Below are 17,796 nucleotides of genomic sequence, written 5' to 3'. Positions count from 1 at the left end.
GGAAGTAAGAGCAAATTAGAGAGTGAAGAAATTAATCCTACACCAAAATCAAGGCTGATTTTAAGAACCTTCACTATGTATTTGCATATTTTGGACGGTGGCCAGGTGAGCTGGATAGTAAAAAAGGCTTGTTTTTTTAACAATTTTATATTTGTTTTATTTTTAGTGAAATGGGGCCCAAGAATTCCACACAGAGATAAAGATGATTTATGCCCTTACCTTTCTTACTTCTCTATAAAAATCATATTCCCATTCCTACCCAGTCCTCCCATTTCCCTACATGCCTCAGGTCAGATGGGGTCTCAATGATGAATGCATTTGCTATGTCTGTTTCAATGTGATAATGACAATCTCACTTTTTATTAAAATCTTCTTAATCCAAATTGTCACAGTTTGTTGGTCATGTTAATAACCATTTCACATTCAGTTAACCTTCAGCATTAAGAATTATTTTAAATATTGTGGATGTGTTCCCTTCTCTTCTGGAATCTTACAAACAAGTTTTCTTAATCTTTGGCAGTTAATCTTCATAGGACTCTCATCCAGGCACTGACCAAGGCTGAGCCTGCTGAGAGTATCAGAGCTGATGAGATCATACACGGAGATAGAGTGAATACTGATTCCAGTGAAGTCATTTGCAAACTTCTCACTAACTTCAGCGGGTTAAGGATTTCCCAGACAAGCTGCCAGCCACTGCACTGTTTGTAAATGGGATATGGAGCCCAAGGGTAAAAGGAGTATGAGGCCCTTTCTATGGAATATCACCTGTTGTTATTTGAACCAGTCAAGATGATTCAGACAAATTCTCTGAAGAGTCCTCCAAAATACATGACCTCTACCTGTGAAATCTGCTTTCTGCTTCCCCTACTCTTTAGCTGACCCTGAAGAGAACTGGTGGAGGGGCTGATACCTTTAGCAGCTCATTGTTTCTGGACAAGAAGCTAGTACTATCTTCATAGCTGCAGATGAAAAGAGCATGAAGCAGCTGCTGTCCCTATAGTAGGCCCTGGCAGTGTGTAGAGGACAGTGCAGGCTCTACCAGCAGAAGCAGTTTTAAGCCAGTGCCCACTGCTTCTGCAGACCTGTGACAAGTTCAAAGAGTGGCATCTTCTTCGACACAGATCATAGGACCCCAGGACTGGTGTGTCTGTATTGTGTACTAGCTGCAAGTGACCAAAAAGGCCTGACAAAAACCCTGATACAAAGGGATTGTGGTAACTGAGTCTTATGGGAACATGTGCCCATGTTGCTATTGCAAGGTTGTTGCTTGTTAATCAAGAGGGTGTTGTTAAATACACCAAAGAAAACTGCAGCTGAATACAATATTTTTTACTCTATCAGAAAAATAGCCTGGTTGAAAGGGCTTGGCCACAATTAAAGCTAAAGGATTGAAGACTCAAAAATGTCATGGGGCTATATTTTAAAAGGTATTGAGGTGCCTAAAGATGCAGAGAGGCATTTACTGGGATTTTTAAAGGTGCCAAGCCATCTAACTCCTATTGATATGTCCTTAAGAAGTGATGCAGAAATACAAGCCTCACTGAAAGTCAATGGAATTTGTGCCCCTAACTCACTCATGCAATTTTGAAAATCCCAGCCAGGTGCGTAACCATGCATTCTGCTTTCAAATCTGCTTCCCTAGTCAAAAGGGTGGTAGTGAAGGAGAAAGTTTTATCATACACACCAACTCCCCAACTTGAAGGCAAGGGATTTCTGTTACACGTAGACTATAGTATTATCAGACCCTCTCATAAGAGGCCAAAACTGGTAAGGAGTTTTCTGCTCTAGTGGGTTTGCTCTTTGGGTTGGTGTCAGCAGGAGTGTATAGGAGATGCAGTAGCAGAAGGCGGGCCTTGAAGCAGGGCTGCATGGGTGTATCAGCAATTGTTTTCTTTCAGCACACATTACTACATAATCCCACAGGTTCAAGCATGATATATGTATGCATAGGGTAATGAGTTCCAACCACTGCTGTTTCTGTCCCAGCTGTGTCACAAGACTTCCAGACTCTTCCTCTGCTGTAAGCAAAACACAGATCTCTTTTGTGAACAAGCAGCATGTCACACCCTGTGATTATGATCACACAATTTGTATAATCCAGATTCATGATTATAATCTATTATCCTTGAGGATGACCTTTGCATGTGTGTTTAAAGTTATGGAGACAAATTCAGAGGGGAACTTAAACTGGTGTCATATACACCTTCTTCTAACCTCCTCAGCATACAGATTGTACTTTATATATAATGGGCTAGAAGGGAGTCTTGGGAAGAAAAAATCACTATTAAGAAACTGTAAATATGTGTAAATTGTGCACCATCTACTTAAACTTACACCTACCTACTGGTTGTTTCTCCTGCTATACCACTCTTTCAGCTTTCTTGACATACAAGATACACCATCTTTGACTCCCCTTCACTAAGTGGGCCAAATTCACAAGTATTGAATAAAGGGGTGAAATTACATGTCTGCAAGTATGTGTCAGAGAAAAAGATTCAGAAAGTCTGAGTCTAAAAACACCTGAATTAGCATAACCTGCATGCTGAGGGCACTGGAAGATTGATCTCTGAAGTTAGCCTACAGGTTGCAAGTACTATGTATTGACTCATGTGTAGAGAGTCATCATTTGTAAGATCAGAAAGGATCTTTATGATCATTTAAGAAGGCCTCTTGTGGCCATAGAATGTCATCCAGTAATCTTTGCATTGCTCCATCAGCTGCCCTCTACTTTGGAGAATCAAATCTGCTCAAGTACTACTGACCAAGTCCCACTTGTAGATTGATATTTACAGCAAGGATACAATCTTAACACTTTTATCAGTTAATGAGGATTTTTCATTTATCTACCGTCATCATTCTTTACAAAATAAAAAACATTTCCCCAGCCACATTTTTAGGGTTGTGAAATACTTATACAAGACTGTAACCTTTATTAAAAGCACTATAAAAGCAGTTGTTGCAAATTCAATGAACTTCAGTGGGAGGAAATACATTTCCTCAAACTCAGCAGATCTAGTACCATCAAGGAGCAAATCTCATTATCACATAGTGTTAGCTGAAAAGAAGGATAGGTTTGTTAAGGCACTGGCCTGGAATTCTAGAGACCTAGCTTCATTTCCGAGATGTATCAAAGACATCTAATTTAACCTTGGAAAATCCCCTTTAGTAAAATAATTCCCTGTCATGCATGGATATAGTGAGGATAAAATTCTTATTAGTTGTGATATGCTCAATTCTATGTGGAGGAGGGTCATGTAAGTACCTAGATAGATTTTATGATGAACCATCAAATTCTTACTAATTCTGGTACAATCGAGTCACACACATACAGACTCTCTCTCTCTCTCATATCAATCACAGGGAATGTCCTACCTGCACTCAAGCAAAACTGAGGTCCATGGCCGCCTCAAGTCCACAAACTGTGTAGTGGACAGCCGCATGGTGGTGAAGATCACTGATTTTGGCTGCAATTCCATTCTTCCTCCAAGGAGAGGTATGCCAAAATAGTCACAATCCCAGCTCTTGTTGTCTCTTTCCTACCTGTGGAATAAGATAGTTGGACTATTAGGCCTTATTACAGAATGTGGGAAAACAGTCTTAATTGAAAGCAATATGTATGTTTCTATGCAAAAGTACTCTTATTGGTTTGTCTAACACTAAAATGGTGTTGAAGGTTAGATTTTCTTAATCCACTGAGACTTTTTAATGTTTATTCTCTAGAAACTACATGATGTTCTCTGATCTATTATGCATTAGATGGGCTGGGTACAGAGAAAAGAATGCATGACATGTAATACAACTTTATTTGGTATAGCATTTTTCATACAAACTGTGTCTGAAAACATTTTACTGAGTTAAATAATACAATCACAGAGCGAAGTAATGGCAGAAGGAAAAAGGAAGCAAGTAGTTAAAAGAAGAGAGAATTTTCAACTGATATTAGAAAAGCATGGGGAGTTTGTGGGAGGGTGGGATAGGAAGGTTGTTCAGATGGTACGAACTGCAGGGAAAGGCTCTCTTACAGCATGTGGCAGGGTGGCTCCAGCTAAAGTGTCCCCCTGTGGCAGACTCAGCATATCTAGTTCAGCTATCTGTTTCCTCTGGTCCAGTCATAAAAGAAATACAGTCTCTCTCAATGTCCAAGTCAAAAGCCCTCTTCTAGGCATGGGGGATGGAGTGGGGATAGCTCAGTGGTTTGAGCATTGGCCTGCTAAACCCAGGGTTGTGAGGCCTATCCTTAAGGGGGCCATTTAGGGATCTGGGGCAAATCTGTCAGGGATGGTATTTAGTCCTGCTGTGAGGGCAAGGGACTAGACTCAATGACTTCTCAAGGTTCCTTCCAGTTCTATGAGATGGTATATCTCTGTATGTTATATTGTAATGTATTCATGTACACATTGAGTAATCTGCATAACCTTTATGATAAAACCGTTCTCTGGAAATCCCAAGTGACAGCAGGTATAAACAGAGCAATTTTTCATGTGCTCTTCAGTGATGTCATTTCCAGGTTACCCACCCACAAATTAATCACCAGTGTTTCACAGTTCCTTTGCCCTTGCTCCACTTTCCAGGCCATGTGTTGGAGAGTTATCAAAGTTGCTTTTCTCCCACAACTCTGGTACCAGTGTTCTATTTCCCAGTCCTTTCTGCCTGTGAGTCCTAACCTGCTTAAGGGACATCCTTCCAGATTCAACCCTCTTGTTTCTGGATTCAGCTTCCTGCAGCCCTCCATTCAGACCTGGTATAAGAAGGCTCCCCACAGTGTTCCAGTTTCCCTGGCCTCCTTGCTTGTGAGTCCTACCTCAGATCCTGGGATCCTAGGATTCACACTCCAACATCAGCCCACTTGTTTCATTCTCAGCTTTCCCTGACCAAATTGATTCTTCCTTTTTATCCTGGGGTGTTGCACAAGCTCTTCTGCAACTTGGCAGGGGTCCCTAGCTCTGGCCAATGTTCACTAACAACTTCTGGTCTTCCAAACAGCCCTTGGTTCCAGCTCCCATCAGCATCTTCCCTCGCTCCATCCCGTTTCCTGTAGCTCTCTCCCAGTATCTCTTGCCAGCTCTCCTCTGCTCTACTCTGTCTCCAACAACTCTTCTCTGCTGCTCCTATCTATTTCTTGGTATCTCCTTTCTTTTCCAGGCAGCACTCACCTGTCCTTTCTGTCTTTACTAGCTGCCCCTCTGAAACCCAATGTAGAGACAACTGATCAGTTATAGTACACTGGACTTTGCTTCTCCTCAAAGGAGACAGTCACTCTGACAGGCCTACAGTGATGAGATTATGTGACTGGTCAGAAAAGAGGCTAGGTGATATTACTGATCACAAAATATCACCATCATATTATTGATCATAAGACATACCCAGGTGGACTGCATGAAATATCATTATATCTTGTGATGTACTATGATATAATTCAAACATTAACATGTCATTTTATGCTTTTAATTCTCTAAAGAGATCCTTAATATATGATATTAGATGGAATTCCAGTAAATTATAGCTTTCACTGTTTTTTCCTCACATTTTTTCTGTCTGATAATAATCACAAGAGTATTTCTCTATAAATAAGCATTCCTTTCTTCTCCCCACCTATCTTCTCTTCCCACTTGATCTTTGAGTAAAGATATAAACCTGAAATTGTGACACTAGAATCACGTGATTGTATCATATCTATGATGAGTGGTTAAAAGAGAACCTAGGGGTGGAATGGCAAGAAAAGGTTCTTAGATTTACACACAAACATTTGCAGTAATAGAGATAAGAATGTGGAAAATTATTGGGTAGGAAAGTGCACAGAATGTACACTCCTCCTGCTTAGGTCTTTATCACTCTCAGATTTCATATTTATATTCATTTTATTCACATTATTGGTAACAAAAATTATTAGAGGTATGGAATGGCTTTCAGATGAGGAGCAACTAATAAGATTGGGACTTTTCAGCTTGGAAAAGAGACAACTAGGGCGCAAATGATAGAGATCTTTAAGATCATGACTGGTGAGGAGAAAGCAAATAAGGAAGTGTTCTTTACTCCTTCTCATAACACTAGAACTAGGGATAATCAATGGAAATTAATAGGCAGCAGATTGGTGAACAGGTGGAACTCCTTGCCAGAGGATGTTGTGAAGGCCAAGATTATAACAGGGTTAAAAAAAATTAGATACATTAATAGAGGATAGGTCCATCAATTGCTATTAGCCAGGATGGGCAGGAAATCAGGGATGGTATCCTTAATCTTTTTTTCACAGAAGCTGAGAATGGGAAACGGGGGTACATGTTGGCCTCAATTGTAGTATTGTGTCTGGTTGTGGGCACCACATTTCAAGAAAGATGTGGAGAAATTGGAGAAGGTCCAGAGAAGAGCAACAAGACTGATTAAAAGTCTAGAGAACATGACCTATGAGGGAAGACCGAAGAAATTGGGCTTGTTTAGTTTAGAAAAGAGAAGACTGAGAGGGGACATGATAGAGGTTTTCAGGTACCTAAAAGAGTGTTACAAAGAGGAGGGAGGAAAAACTATTCTCCTTGGCCTCTAAGGATAGGACAAGAAGCAATGGGCTTAAATTGCAGCAAGAGAAGTTTAAGTTGGACATTAGGAAAAACTTTCTAACTTTCAGGGTGGTTAAGCACTGGAATAAATTGCCTAGGGAGGTTGTGGAATCTCCATCTCTGGAGATATTTAAGAGCAGGTGAGATAGACATCTATCAGGGATGATCTAGACCAGTGTTTCTGAAAGTGTACCACAGAAACACTTTCAGAAACACTTTAACTGGCCACCCTGGTTTGTTTATGTACCAGCACTGTGGCCACGGAGCCTTGTGACTCCCATTGGCTCCGTTTCATCCTTTTCAGCCAAAAGGAGCTGCGGGAAGCAGGCAGGCAACTGGACTCGATGACCTCTCAAAGTCCCTTCCAGTTCTATGATTCTATGTTCTGTTAATTCCTTCTGGGGCATCTGGCATTGGTCACTGTCGGAAAACAGGATACTGGGCTAGATGGACATTTGGCCTGAGCCAGTATGGCAGTTCTTATATTCCTATTTTTATATTAGTAACAGGTTTGTCTTCGGTCTCTGGTAGCTCAGGGGGAAAAGTTGTTACAAGCAGACTGAAAATTACTAAGTGTTAGACATCATCCCTTTAAACAAAGTTATTGTATCTCAACAGGGGGATGTATGCATTGTGGTGGCTATGTTGCAGCTAATAGAATGACTTTGCTTTACATTATGATACAGTATCAACATGTGGTGATAGGGTGCCACAACAGAATAACACCACAATGACTAAATATCATGGTGACTGGTATATAAGAAATACATATGCATGTTGTTATATAGCCCCAGATGTTACTACACAGTGATGTTGTCAGCCTCAAAAACAATTGGGGATTATTTTCATGGTTCATGGAATTTAAGTCCAACCAGGACCTTTTGGCCCTCTAGTCAGATCTTCTTCACAACATAGACCACAGAACCTCATCAAGTAATTCCTGCATCTAGCCCAACAACTGAGCATATCTGTTAGTCAGTTATCCAGTGTGTATTGAAGTTGGCCCTTCTACACAACACCTGATCTAATATCTAAAAAATACCAACCTCTTGGGGGGATGGGGATAACAATAGTAAAAAGAGAATATTAAAACAACATGAAGGGGATGAGGTTTAGAAGAAGCTCACAAAAATCAATTTTGTCACACTGTCTGTACCTCTTCTGTCTGCTCAGATCTGTGGACAGCTCCTGAACACCTTCGTCACGCTGATGTGTCTCAGAAAGGTGATGTGTACAGCTATGGAATCATTGCACAGGAGATCATCCTTCGCAGGGAGACCTTCTACACTAACTTCTGTCGGGACCATAAAGGTAAGAGAGTAAACACTATCATCTCTCTTACACTACAACCACAGCGTTTGGGTGCTATGGCTGTGACTGTCACATATTCCACAACTTTTAGTGAAAAACACCATCTCTGTTAAGAGTGTAAGCTGCTATTTCTCTACCTGGGCAATGAATGAAGAGTCCAGTAGCAGTGACACAGTGGAGCAATTGCTGTTTTCTTTTAAGTTAAAATATTTATTGTTTTTCCTTTCCTTCTGTCCTCCTTGCAACATTACATAATCCAACATGTCACAATTCAGCACTACCAACATCAACAACAAAACCAACAATAAGGGCAAAATAAATCCAATGACATGAAATAGGAGTGCTTGGTGTTTATAAGTGGGCTAGCTAGGCATTCCTTATGACATTTCACAGAGCTTACAACTAATGCATCAGGAGAAGAAAATTTTCTTCTCCATTTCATCCATGAAATCACATTTCATGGTACTATTCTGAATAGTTGACAGTCTGGCAAATTCTAGTTTCCTTGGCTCAGAAACCTAATCAGATCTTTTGTGCTGCAGGGAATTTTCAACATACTTCAGGAACAAGATTAATTATATGTGCACCAAACTGGCTGCTATTTTAGAAAACAGATCCATGCCTTGAAGGGTATTTTAGGAAGTTTTGGTAGTTCTGGTGTCACTGGATGAACATCAACTTGTGATTTTTTGAGCTGAAGACTCATACTTCTCATAGCTAGTAAAAACAAGCAGAGAGGTTCTGAATCCTTTGATCCTGAAGATGAATAATCCCAGATTGTGTGTTTCAGAGAGTTAGCTGTGTTAGGTTGTAGCTGGAAAAACTTAAAAAACAACCAATAGTCTTGCAGCACCTTAGAGACTAACAAAAAATGTAGATGGTGGGCACAACCCACTTCTTCAGGTGAATAGAGTTAAGTTTTCTGTGCTCATATTTTTGTCAGGTAGCTGGAGCTTTAGGCATGAATTTTGTATACACTGTGCAAATGATGAAACAGTAAGACAATGCAACTTTAAACCAGAACACCATTAAAATTCTGTTGAGGCCTGCTGGGGCTTCATCTTCAGAGGGAATTAAAAGCAACATTTTCAAAACTGCCTCAGTGACACAAACTTTAGTCCTAGGCAGTTCTGAAAATGTACTGTTAATCCTGTTTCCATCTAATTGTGCACAATGCATGATCCTTCCTCATATTATAAAACACAACTTTTAGATCTCTGCCTGATTTGTAAAAAAACTTTGCAAGAAGCTTTGTAGGCCAATGAGATAATTGTGTGAGATTTACATGGAAGGCTATGCTAATAAAAGGCGCTCAATGGACAAACTTAACCCTAAAACTTCTTGTTTCAAAGAAGCTATCAAAGAAGTTTTTTTTATTGGAAAGCTAGCATCATATTGGTCCTGAAATGGACACATTTTGTTTGTATGATGTAAATCCTATAATGCCACACCACCATAATCCATCTATCATTATAATTATAATAACCACAAATACCTAAGAATTTAAGATTTCCCACACTCCATACCAATAACAAGTTCAGACTCCTCTTCTACCTTTGAGTCATGCTGCCAAACCCTCCCTGTGTGTGTTTGAACAAGTAGTACAGCAACATGTCAGCCTCCCTATTAGCTCTTTCCTAATAAACATTTTAAAATAATTCCTGGGGTAACCTCATAATGCTCCCTGACCAGACATATAATCTTTATACTCTGAGAAACACAGCATCTCAAATTACTAACTCAATATGAATGAACATCTGAGAAAGCTCACTTGGCGAGGTGGGGACATTTCAGATTTACTTATGGATTTCAGTTTGCCTAAAAATGGAAATCTTCACCAATTTTTGAAAGTTTACAGTGTTCTACTTAGTTAAAAGATAAGGAATCATTAACTAAATATATTACATTCATGGCATATTGGTCATCTTTAAAGCCCTGTCTGCCTAAGAGCACATGTGTGATAAATATCCTAATGGGTTTCTCACATTGTCTTTTGCCATGGCTACACCCTGTCCTGAGAGAGGCAATAAAATGGCTACTGCCCATTTGGGAAGATATCATGTCTGTGTTTGTCATGCACATATGCATTCCTGCTCCTTTCATTTCCCATGTGGCTTCAAGTCATTCTGTTCTGGCCTTGAGCCTTATAACTAGACACCCCACAAAGTTCAGATCCAGAAAAAGTGGGTGTCAAAATCCATGCTTTTTCTTTGGGCCCTTCTCTATTTATAAAACTATTTTGGCATATTGAATTAACCTAGAAATTAACCTCTTATTTTTTAAATATTGTACTTTTTTTTTTTCATTAGAGAAACTTTGCAGAGTGGAGAGTAGCAAAGAAGTTAGACCCTTCCGCCCAGACCTGATCCTAGAGACAGCAGGAGAAAGAGAGCTGGAAGTAAGCCTACACAAAAGAAAAGAGGAAATGCTTCCATCCAGGCCAGAGATGTCTGTGGTGGGAGGATGAAGACTATATACACTGAATGGTCCAATGCTCTGGTCTCTCAAAAAGAAAAAAAAAGTTCATAATTAAAATCAATGCAGTGAAATGTATTTTACTGGATTTTTTTCCTCCTCACTCCAAGGCCCACAACATAGCATTTCTTTCGTCTGCAAGTGGTGACTTTTGATAACTACAACATGTATGAAAGGTGGTTCTTTCTGAATTCACATGGTGTACAGTGGCATGCATTTGCCAATCCCCTGGAAAAGAAAACAAATAACAACAAATCAGAGTCTATTTCCTGCACATTTAGAATTTTTTAAAATTCTGTTAATTTTTTGATGGGACATATGGAACAAAGGAGACCAGTGTTCTCTTTTAGCTGTGCCACAGCACAGCTTCATAGGAGATTAATCAGCCCCATCCAGTCAGTCAGCTTGCACTGAGCCCTGAGCATCTGACTGGGCCAGGCTGACTAATCACCTGTGAGGCTGTGCTGCCAGTCAGCTTAGAGCAGTGGTCACCAACCAGTAGATCGGGATCTACTGGTAGATCTTGGAGCCTTTAACAAGTGATCCTGACTGGTTTGGCCGGGAGGCTATCAAATGCAAGCACTTCATCTGCCCCTCTAAGCATTGCTGTGCTGCTCCTGTCCTCTACCTTGGAGGTGCCCCTCACCCCTTGGAGTCTCCTGTTTGCTGTGCAGGACACAGGAAGAAGAGGAAGAGGGGTGCTGATGTCAGGGTGTCCCTCCACCCTGTACTACATCTCCACCGAGCAGAGGGGGGCAGGGATGAAGGGATTTTGCTGGCTGCTTTTGGGAGTGGTGCAGGGCCAGAGTAGGAGTGGCTCAGAAGCCACCTGTGGTAAGTGGTGCCCAGCTGGAGCCCACATTCCGAACCCCATCCCCAGTCCTGAATCCCTCCTGCATCCCAAACCACTGCCCCAGCCTGCAAAAGTGAGTGAGGATTGGGGAGGGAGGATGGAGTGGTCAGGGGCGGGGTCTTGGAGAAGGGGCAGGAAGGAGGCGGGGCAAGAGTGTTTGGGTTTGAGGTAGATCCTAGATTGCACTTAAATTCAAAAAGTAATCTCATGCTTAAAAAGGTTGGAGACCACTGGCTTAGAGGGAACACTGAAGGAGACACCGTTTAATTTTAAGGAACGTGTATGTTTAGTATGGCACAGTGTCTGTTGGTCTTGACCAGATGAATCAAGCGGAAGAAAGATATTTTACTTTTGTCTGAAGCATCAGCTGTTAAGTCAGTTCTACTGGTGGAATAACTAGACTAAGTTATTGATCATCTGATTCTACCTGATAAGAACCCAGATTCCACTCATGGATTTTGAAAGGAAGATCCAGTGTGACAAATCCTGAATTCCTAAGTGGAATGATTTATGAGGATCTATGTAACTATTTGGAAAAGAGTTACACTTTAAAACAGTAGTACAGTATTAATTTCTATATTACAGTGGCATGTCTTTTAGAATGTGATATTATTAAGCCACGATGATCATTAAAGGAGTCTGAAAATCAGTCTTTAAACAAGAATGGATATCTCTGAGGATTGGTAATAGCATAACAATTTTATTCTGAGTCACCAATTCCAGCCAGGACCCACGCTCAGGGAATCAGGGATGGAATTACTAAGACTTTCACCTCTAGGTCAATAACTACAATGTGGTACCATGTTGAGGGATTGGATCCTTTAACTTGGCTTTCATTTATGGACCACAGATTCAAAATCTATTCAGGTTAGTCATCATTACTGAATGTTGGTATCGTCTGATGACCAGTAGCTAATGTGAAATGGATGTTACTGTAAAGTGCCTATAATGAATTCCATGGTCACAGATTAGTAACAGTTGGTTGCATTTTAATGAGTCACTGGCCAAGAAAGATGGGAGAGGAATTCTGTACTGACTAGTGAACAGATCCTCATTTTATTGTTTAACACCATTATACTTCTTTGCAAATGTTCACCTGATTTCTCCTGGGTTGTACATTCTCAGGTATATATGCTTGTGAAAAGTTGCTGGGAAGAAGACCCAGAAAAAAGGCCTGACTTTAAGAAAATTGAGAGCACTCTGGGTAAAATATTCAGGTAAGCACTATGTTTCAAACTCCCAGCTACTTGGAAGCAGATAGTTGTAGGTGGATGTTGTGATGCTGGCATGACTCTGTCAGTGGAAAAAACCAAGCTTACTGACTGGGGTGCTTTCTCATGCTTTGACAGAAGGGCAGGTGTGTCAGAGAGATTTTCACCTAGAGCCTGAATTATTACATTGTGTAAGGAGGGACTACTCAAGTATCAGGTAGTGGGTCATGATGTCCAGGTTTCAGGAAATTAATGGAGATGGCTATTGAATTAATGGATTCAGATGACCACAAAGTGAGATAATTAAAAAGATCAGGTTACTCAGAGTAAGATAATTATAGGGTTTGGATGAAATTAGGTCATTATTCGTAAAATACAGAGATGGAAAAGTCCCATTCAATTATCCAGTCCTTTTATATAGCCATTATAGGATTGTTCCCTGCCATACTTTTTTCTAATATAGTTATTTAAAAGTCCCAAACAATGGGTTTTCAGAGACTATTTAACAATTTTTACACCTATCCCTATACACCTAAATCTGTTCCACCACTCCCATGCTTATATTTTTGTTGCTGTTCTCTAAACATCTTCCAGATTGTCATTCTTGTTCTAATAATGTGGTGTTCATAACTGAACATAATGTTCCAGATATGGCTACTCCAAAGAGGTGCAGAAAAATAGCTAATTCACCTGCAAGGGCATAGAGGAGCACACAGTTCTGACCTACAGCTGCAGAGGCAGCAGCATTACAGGGTGGCTTACCTCTTGGGAGGGCAGTTGGTTCTACTACCACCATAACATGGATGTTTTGCTTGGGGAAAAGGCAGTTTTAAAATCCAGCCAGGACTGTCAGAATGTGAATGATTGGATCTTCCAGACATTTTGGCTTCATCCACTACACAGGCTGCATCCACTAGCTCTGGACCCCAAGTGAAGGAGAGATTGTGACTGGCTTGTATATCATCTATGCTTCTGGCAATTGTCTATTGATGGGAGTCTTCAAACTTGGTCCCATCAATGGAAGCCAGCAGATCTCAGTGAGTGAATGTAACCGACAGCCTGTTACTTCCCTGCTTGGTGATAAGATGCCATTGCAAAGGCAGCACAAAATTGCACTGGATTTTTTGATACTATATCCCACTGTAAACTCCTATCTAATTTGCTGCCTCTTATCCCCTCTACCTGCTCCTCAGAATTCTTCCTGTCTGTGGAACTCTCTCCCATTGAATATTTGTGTCTTGGGTTATTTCATATGATCTGAAACTGTGGAGATTAGCAGGACCAGGAGATCTGGGGCTCAGAAAATTAGCAAGACGGGTGACCTGGGTTGGCCACAGGCCTTTTTGCCTTAAGAATAAGCTCTTTGCTAAGTGGTGAAATTATGAGCTTTGAGCAGTTATTCTAGCTACAATTAAGCCACATGCTGTAGCTCATGTTTGCCTTTGTCCTGCCAATATGCTTTGTTCATCCTTTTCCCAACTACTGTTCCCAGTAACTACCACAGTCAGACCAATGAAAGCTACATGGATACTTTGATCCGGCGTCTGCAGTTGTATTCCCGGAACTTAGAGCACCTGGTAGAGGAGAGGACAGAGCTATACAAGGCAGAAAGGGACAGAGCAGACAGGCTTAACTTCATGCTGCTCCCACGGTGAGTGTTGACAAACAGAGGTTTCCATTTAGTAGGAAGCATTCAATATTAACTGAGAGGCCTACTGGTGCGTAATGCATCAGACTTGTGGGAGGCTCCAACCACAGTGAGAACAAAGACATGAATAACACTTGCTCCAAAGATAAAATTATCTAAATTATTCTGTCAAATATAACAAGTGATTAAAAGCAGAATTTGGAGCTGTAGAACTGAGGTCCTGACTTTGTAAACTGATTAAAGATCCCATGTCTTTACCATTTAGTCTTTGCTAACTGATAACACACATTAGGACACTCCTCTTGAGATGATGGATTTGGTATGGTTCTGCAGGGCCGTTATTAAAAATACCGTTTTGCCTGAAGACCATAATAGTCATGGCCTGGTTTAACATCCACACCTTTGCCTTTCACTATTTGATCATCCAGAGGACCAGTTATGACATGGTCTTCATTAAAGCAGTGTTCCAATCAGTGAATGCCTCTCACTATCACCTGAACTTGGGCATGTGAGTCACCTGATTAGAATACACATGAACAAGCATGCGAAGAAGAAAAAATGGCTATTCACCTTTTCATAACTGTTGTTCTTTGAGATGTGGTCTTCATGTCCATTCCAATACCCTCCTTCCTACCCCTCTGTTAGAGTGGCCAGCAAGAAGAAACCGAGAAGGTGGGGTCAGCAAAGGTCTATATTGGATGACATGAAGGCGCAACTCTTTGGGGTGCCTAGGCCAACCCTATGTCTAGCTGCTAGGTGGAAAATCTTCCTGCTACCATATACATGTGCTTGCACACACTTGATTAAAATGGACATGAACAACACATCTGGAAGAACAACAATTAAGAAAAGGTGAGGTTTTTTTTCTCTCAGATGCAGGCAGGCCTCACCACTGTTGTTCATACTTTTGTCACCTTGAGCCTAGAATAGATTAACAAACTCTTGATATCACTTGGAAACTGAAGTTGGTGCAGAATTCACCTGCCTGCTTATTGAGAGAAATTTACACTAAGGCCGTGTCTTCACTTACCAATCCAGAGATCGATCTTCTGGTGTTCGATTTAGCTGCCTAGTTAAGACCCACTAAATTGAACCCTGAAGGCGGTTCCAGACAGCACCAGTACTGCTTCAGTCGCAAGGAGTAAGGGAAGCTGATGGGAGAATTTGCTCCCATTGGCCTCCCCCTGTGATGACAGTGCCAAGATCATCTTTAGGTAAGCCAACTCCAGCTACGTATTTTACCTGGCTGGACTTGTGTACCTTAACTTAACCTTCCACGTCTAGTGTGGACCTTGCCTCAGAGCACATGCTAGTGCTCTAGGATCTGCATAGGTTTGCCTGTTGTTATCCAGGTGGAATTGAAGGTGTTGAGTTTTATCTATAAAGTACTAAATAGTTCTGACTTGGTTTCCTATGAGACCGTCTCTCTCCCCAAACTATACTGCTGAAATTGTGGTCAACAGAAGACCCTGATACAAAAGAAATGGGTCACATTCTGTGTGAAGCCTGATCTGCTCTGCATTTTGCTTCTCACTTGGTCTGACAGATCAGCTAACTTCCCAGAAATAAATCCACACTCCTGAATGACATAGTCTGATGACTTAATTCTCAGTGTTGACACAGCAGTGTTGATGAGAGAATACCATTGTTTGAAGAAATGGCATTTCTTCAGCAACAGAAAATCCCCATCAGTTGGTGGAAGCTGCATCTATGCTACAGGGTGGGTTATGCTGGTATAGATATGGCTATTTAACTATGCTGGTATATTCTCCATAGTTTAGTCATACCCCAGTTTGTTATCTGTAAAATGTGTTTGAGTATAAATAGATTATAATTGTTGCAAGGCATTTCCGATTCTAAATTTGTCTTGCAATAGATGAGCACTTTCTAGGTTATGCATGTCTCACCATGACCAGTAACATACTGATCTATTTGAATGCTAATCATGTTTAAGAGGGTTGTTTGCTTAGAACTGGCTAAACCAGTGCTCCTCAATGTATCTAGGGGTACATCTATACAGCACGCTTATTTCTAAAGAAGTTATTTCAGATTTTTTTTTCCAAAATAGCTTATTTCAAAATAGCACGTTTACACTACAGGGAAGCTTCAAAATTAGTCTGAGGCAGGCTTCTCTAATGTGGACATGCTACCTCGAATTAGAGCCCCAGGAGGCACTGGAGAGTAATTACACTGAATGGCCCTGAAGAGGAGCTATTTTGAAATAGCAGCAGTGGAGCATCCACATTACTGCTATTCCAAAATAGCTATTTCAAAAGAGGCGTTATTCCTCGTGGAATGAGATTTACAGATTTCTAAATAAGCCGTCTGTTATTTTGAAATTATTTCAAAATAAAGGAATTAGGGTATGTCTACACTAAAGCGCTAATTTGAACTAACTTAGTTCGAATTAGTTAATTCGAACTAAGCTAATTCAAACTAACGGATCCAGACTAAAAAACTAGTTCGAATTAGCATTTTGCTAATTCGAACTAGCATGTCCACATTAAGTGGACCCTGAACCGCGGTTAAGGATGGCCGGAAGCAGTGCCGGCAGGGCATCAGATGAGGACTTTGAGTGTGGAGCTGCTGCCTCAGGCTAGCTGAGGGCTGCGCTTAAAGGGTCCCGACCCCCACCCCGGACAGACAGTTCTCAGGGGTACCCCGCTTGCAAAGCAGTCCTGGCTTGGAGTGCCCTGAGTGCCCACACTGGGCACATCACAGCACTCAGCCATTAGACCGGCTGCACTTGCTGCAGGCTGCCATCTGGGGAGAGGGGGCAATTGGGGGGCTGCAGGAGAGCTTCCACCCCCAGAAGCCCACAGAGCCAGCCCAGTCCTCCCCATCGGGGGCTCGTACCCCATTCCTCTCTCACCTCCTTCCACTTACCCTTCCCTCGCCCCCCTTCCTGATGTACAAAATAAAGAAAACGTGTGGTCAAAAATAGAATCTCTCTTTATTGAACAAAACTGGGAAGGAGGTGGGAGAGGGGAAAAGGAGGTGGGAGAGGGGAAGAAAGAGGGTGGGAGAGGGGAGGGCAACTAAAATGATCAGAGGTTTGGAACAGGTCCCATATGAAGAGAGGCTAAAGAGACTGGGACTTTTCAGTTTAGAAAAGAGGAGACCGAATTAACTTTGTAGTGTAGACATACCCTTACTGTGTAGACACTTGCATTGTTATTTCAAAATAACGTCTGTTATTCTGGAATAATGCTGCTGTGTAGGTGCAACGTAGGTGTCACATCTGAAAGGCATTTAGGACTGATGCCAGAGGGAGACCTATAGGTGCAATAGAGGACTAAACAGTCTGGAGATCATTTGAAACATCTATTTTGCACTAACTCCCCAGGTGGACACTTTTATTTTGCCCTGTGTGTTTTAGCTTAACATATTTCCAAGGCCCTGGGATATGTAATTGAGAACTGAAACAGGAGCAGGAATGTAGGGAGACAGAATAGTGAATCAATGAGGAATTTGGCCAGGACACCAAGCCAAACACCTCCGCTGTGTGTATATTGGCACCCTTTTCCGGAAAAGGGATGCTAATGAGACAAGTCAGAATTGCAAATGCCGCGGGGGGTTTAAATATCCCCCGCGGCATTTGCATGAACATGGCTGCCATTTTTTTCCGGCTCGGGGCTTTGCCGGAGAAAAGCGCCAGTCTAGACGGGATCTTTGGGAAAATAAACCCTTTTCCAGAAGACCCCTTATTCCTGATTTTAAGAGGAATAAGGGATCTTCCGGAAAAGG

At 41.4% G+C, this 17,796-nt stretch overlaps 1 protein-coding gene across 1 annotated transcript in view; it reads left to right on the top strand.

The window, feature by feature from the left end:
• Nucleotides 1-17,796, top strand: part of GUCY2C (guanylate cyclase 2C) — a 111,643-nt gene that overhangs the window by 79,912 nt on the left and 13,935 nt on the right. Inside the window, exons 18-22 of the mRNA XM_075935275.2 lie at nucleotides 3,361-3,493; nucleotides 7,725-7,862; nucleotides 10,172-10,260; nucleotides 12,316-12,407; nucleotides 13,894-14,052. Of these exons, the coding sequence (XP_075791390.2) occupies nucleotides 3,361-3,493; nucleotides 7,725-7,862; nucleotides 10,172-10,260; nucleotides 12,316-12,407; nucleotides 13,894-14,052 (611 nt within the window). The remainder of the gene's footprint in view (nucleotides 1-3,360; nucleotides 3,494-7,724; nucleotides 7,863-10,171; nucleotides 10,261-12,315; nucleotides 12,408-13,893; nucleotides 14,053-17,796) is intronic.

Source organism: Pelodiscus sinensis, chromosome 1, assembly GCF_052426305.1.
Source record: "Pelodiscus sinensis isolate ZL-2025 chromosome 1, ASM5242630v1, whole genome shotgun sequence".
NCBI lineage: Eukaryota > Metazoa > Chordata > Testudines > Trionychidae > Pelodiscus > Pelodiscus sinensis.
Note: the sequence above shows the minus strand (reverse complement) of the source record. Positions and strands in the feature narration are given on the sequence as shown.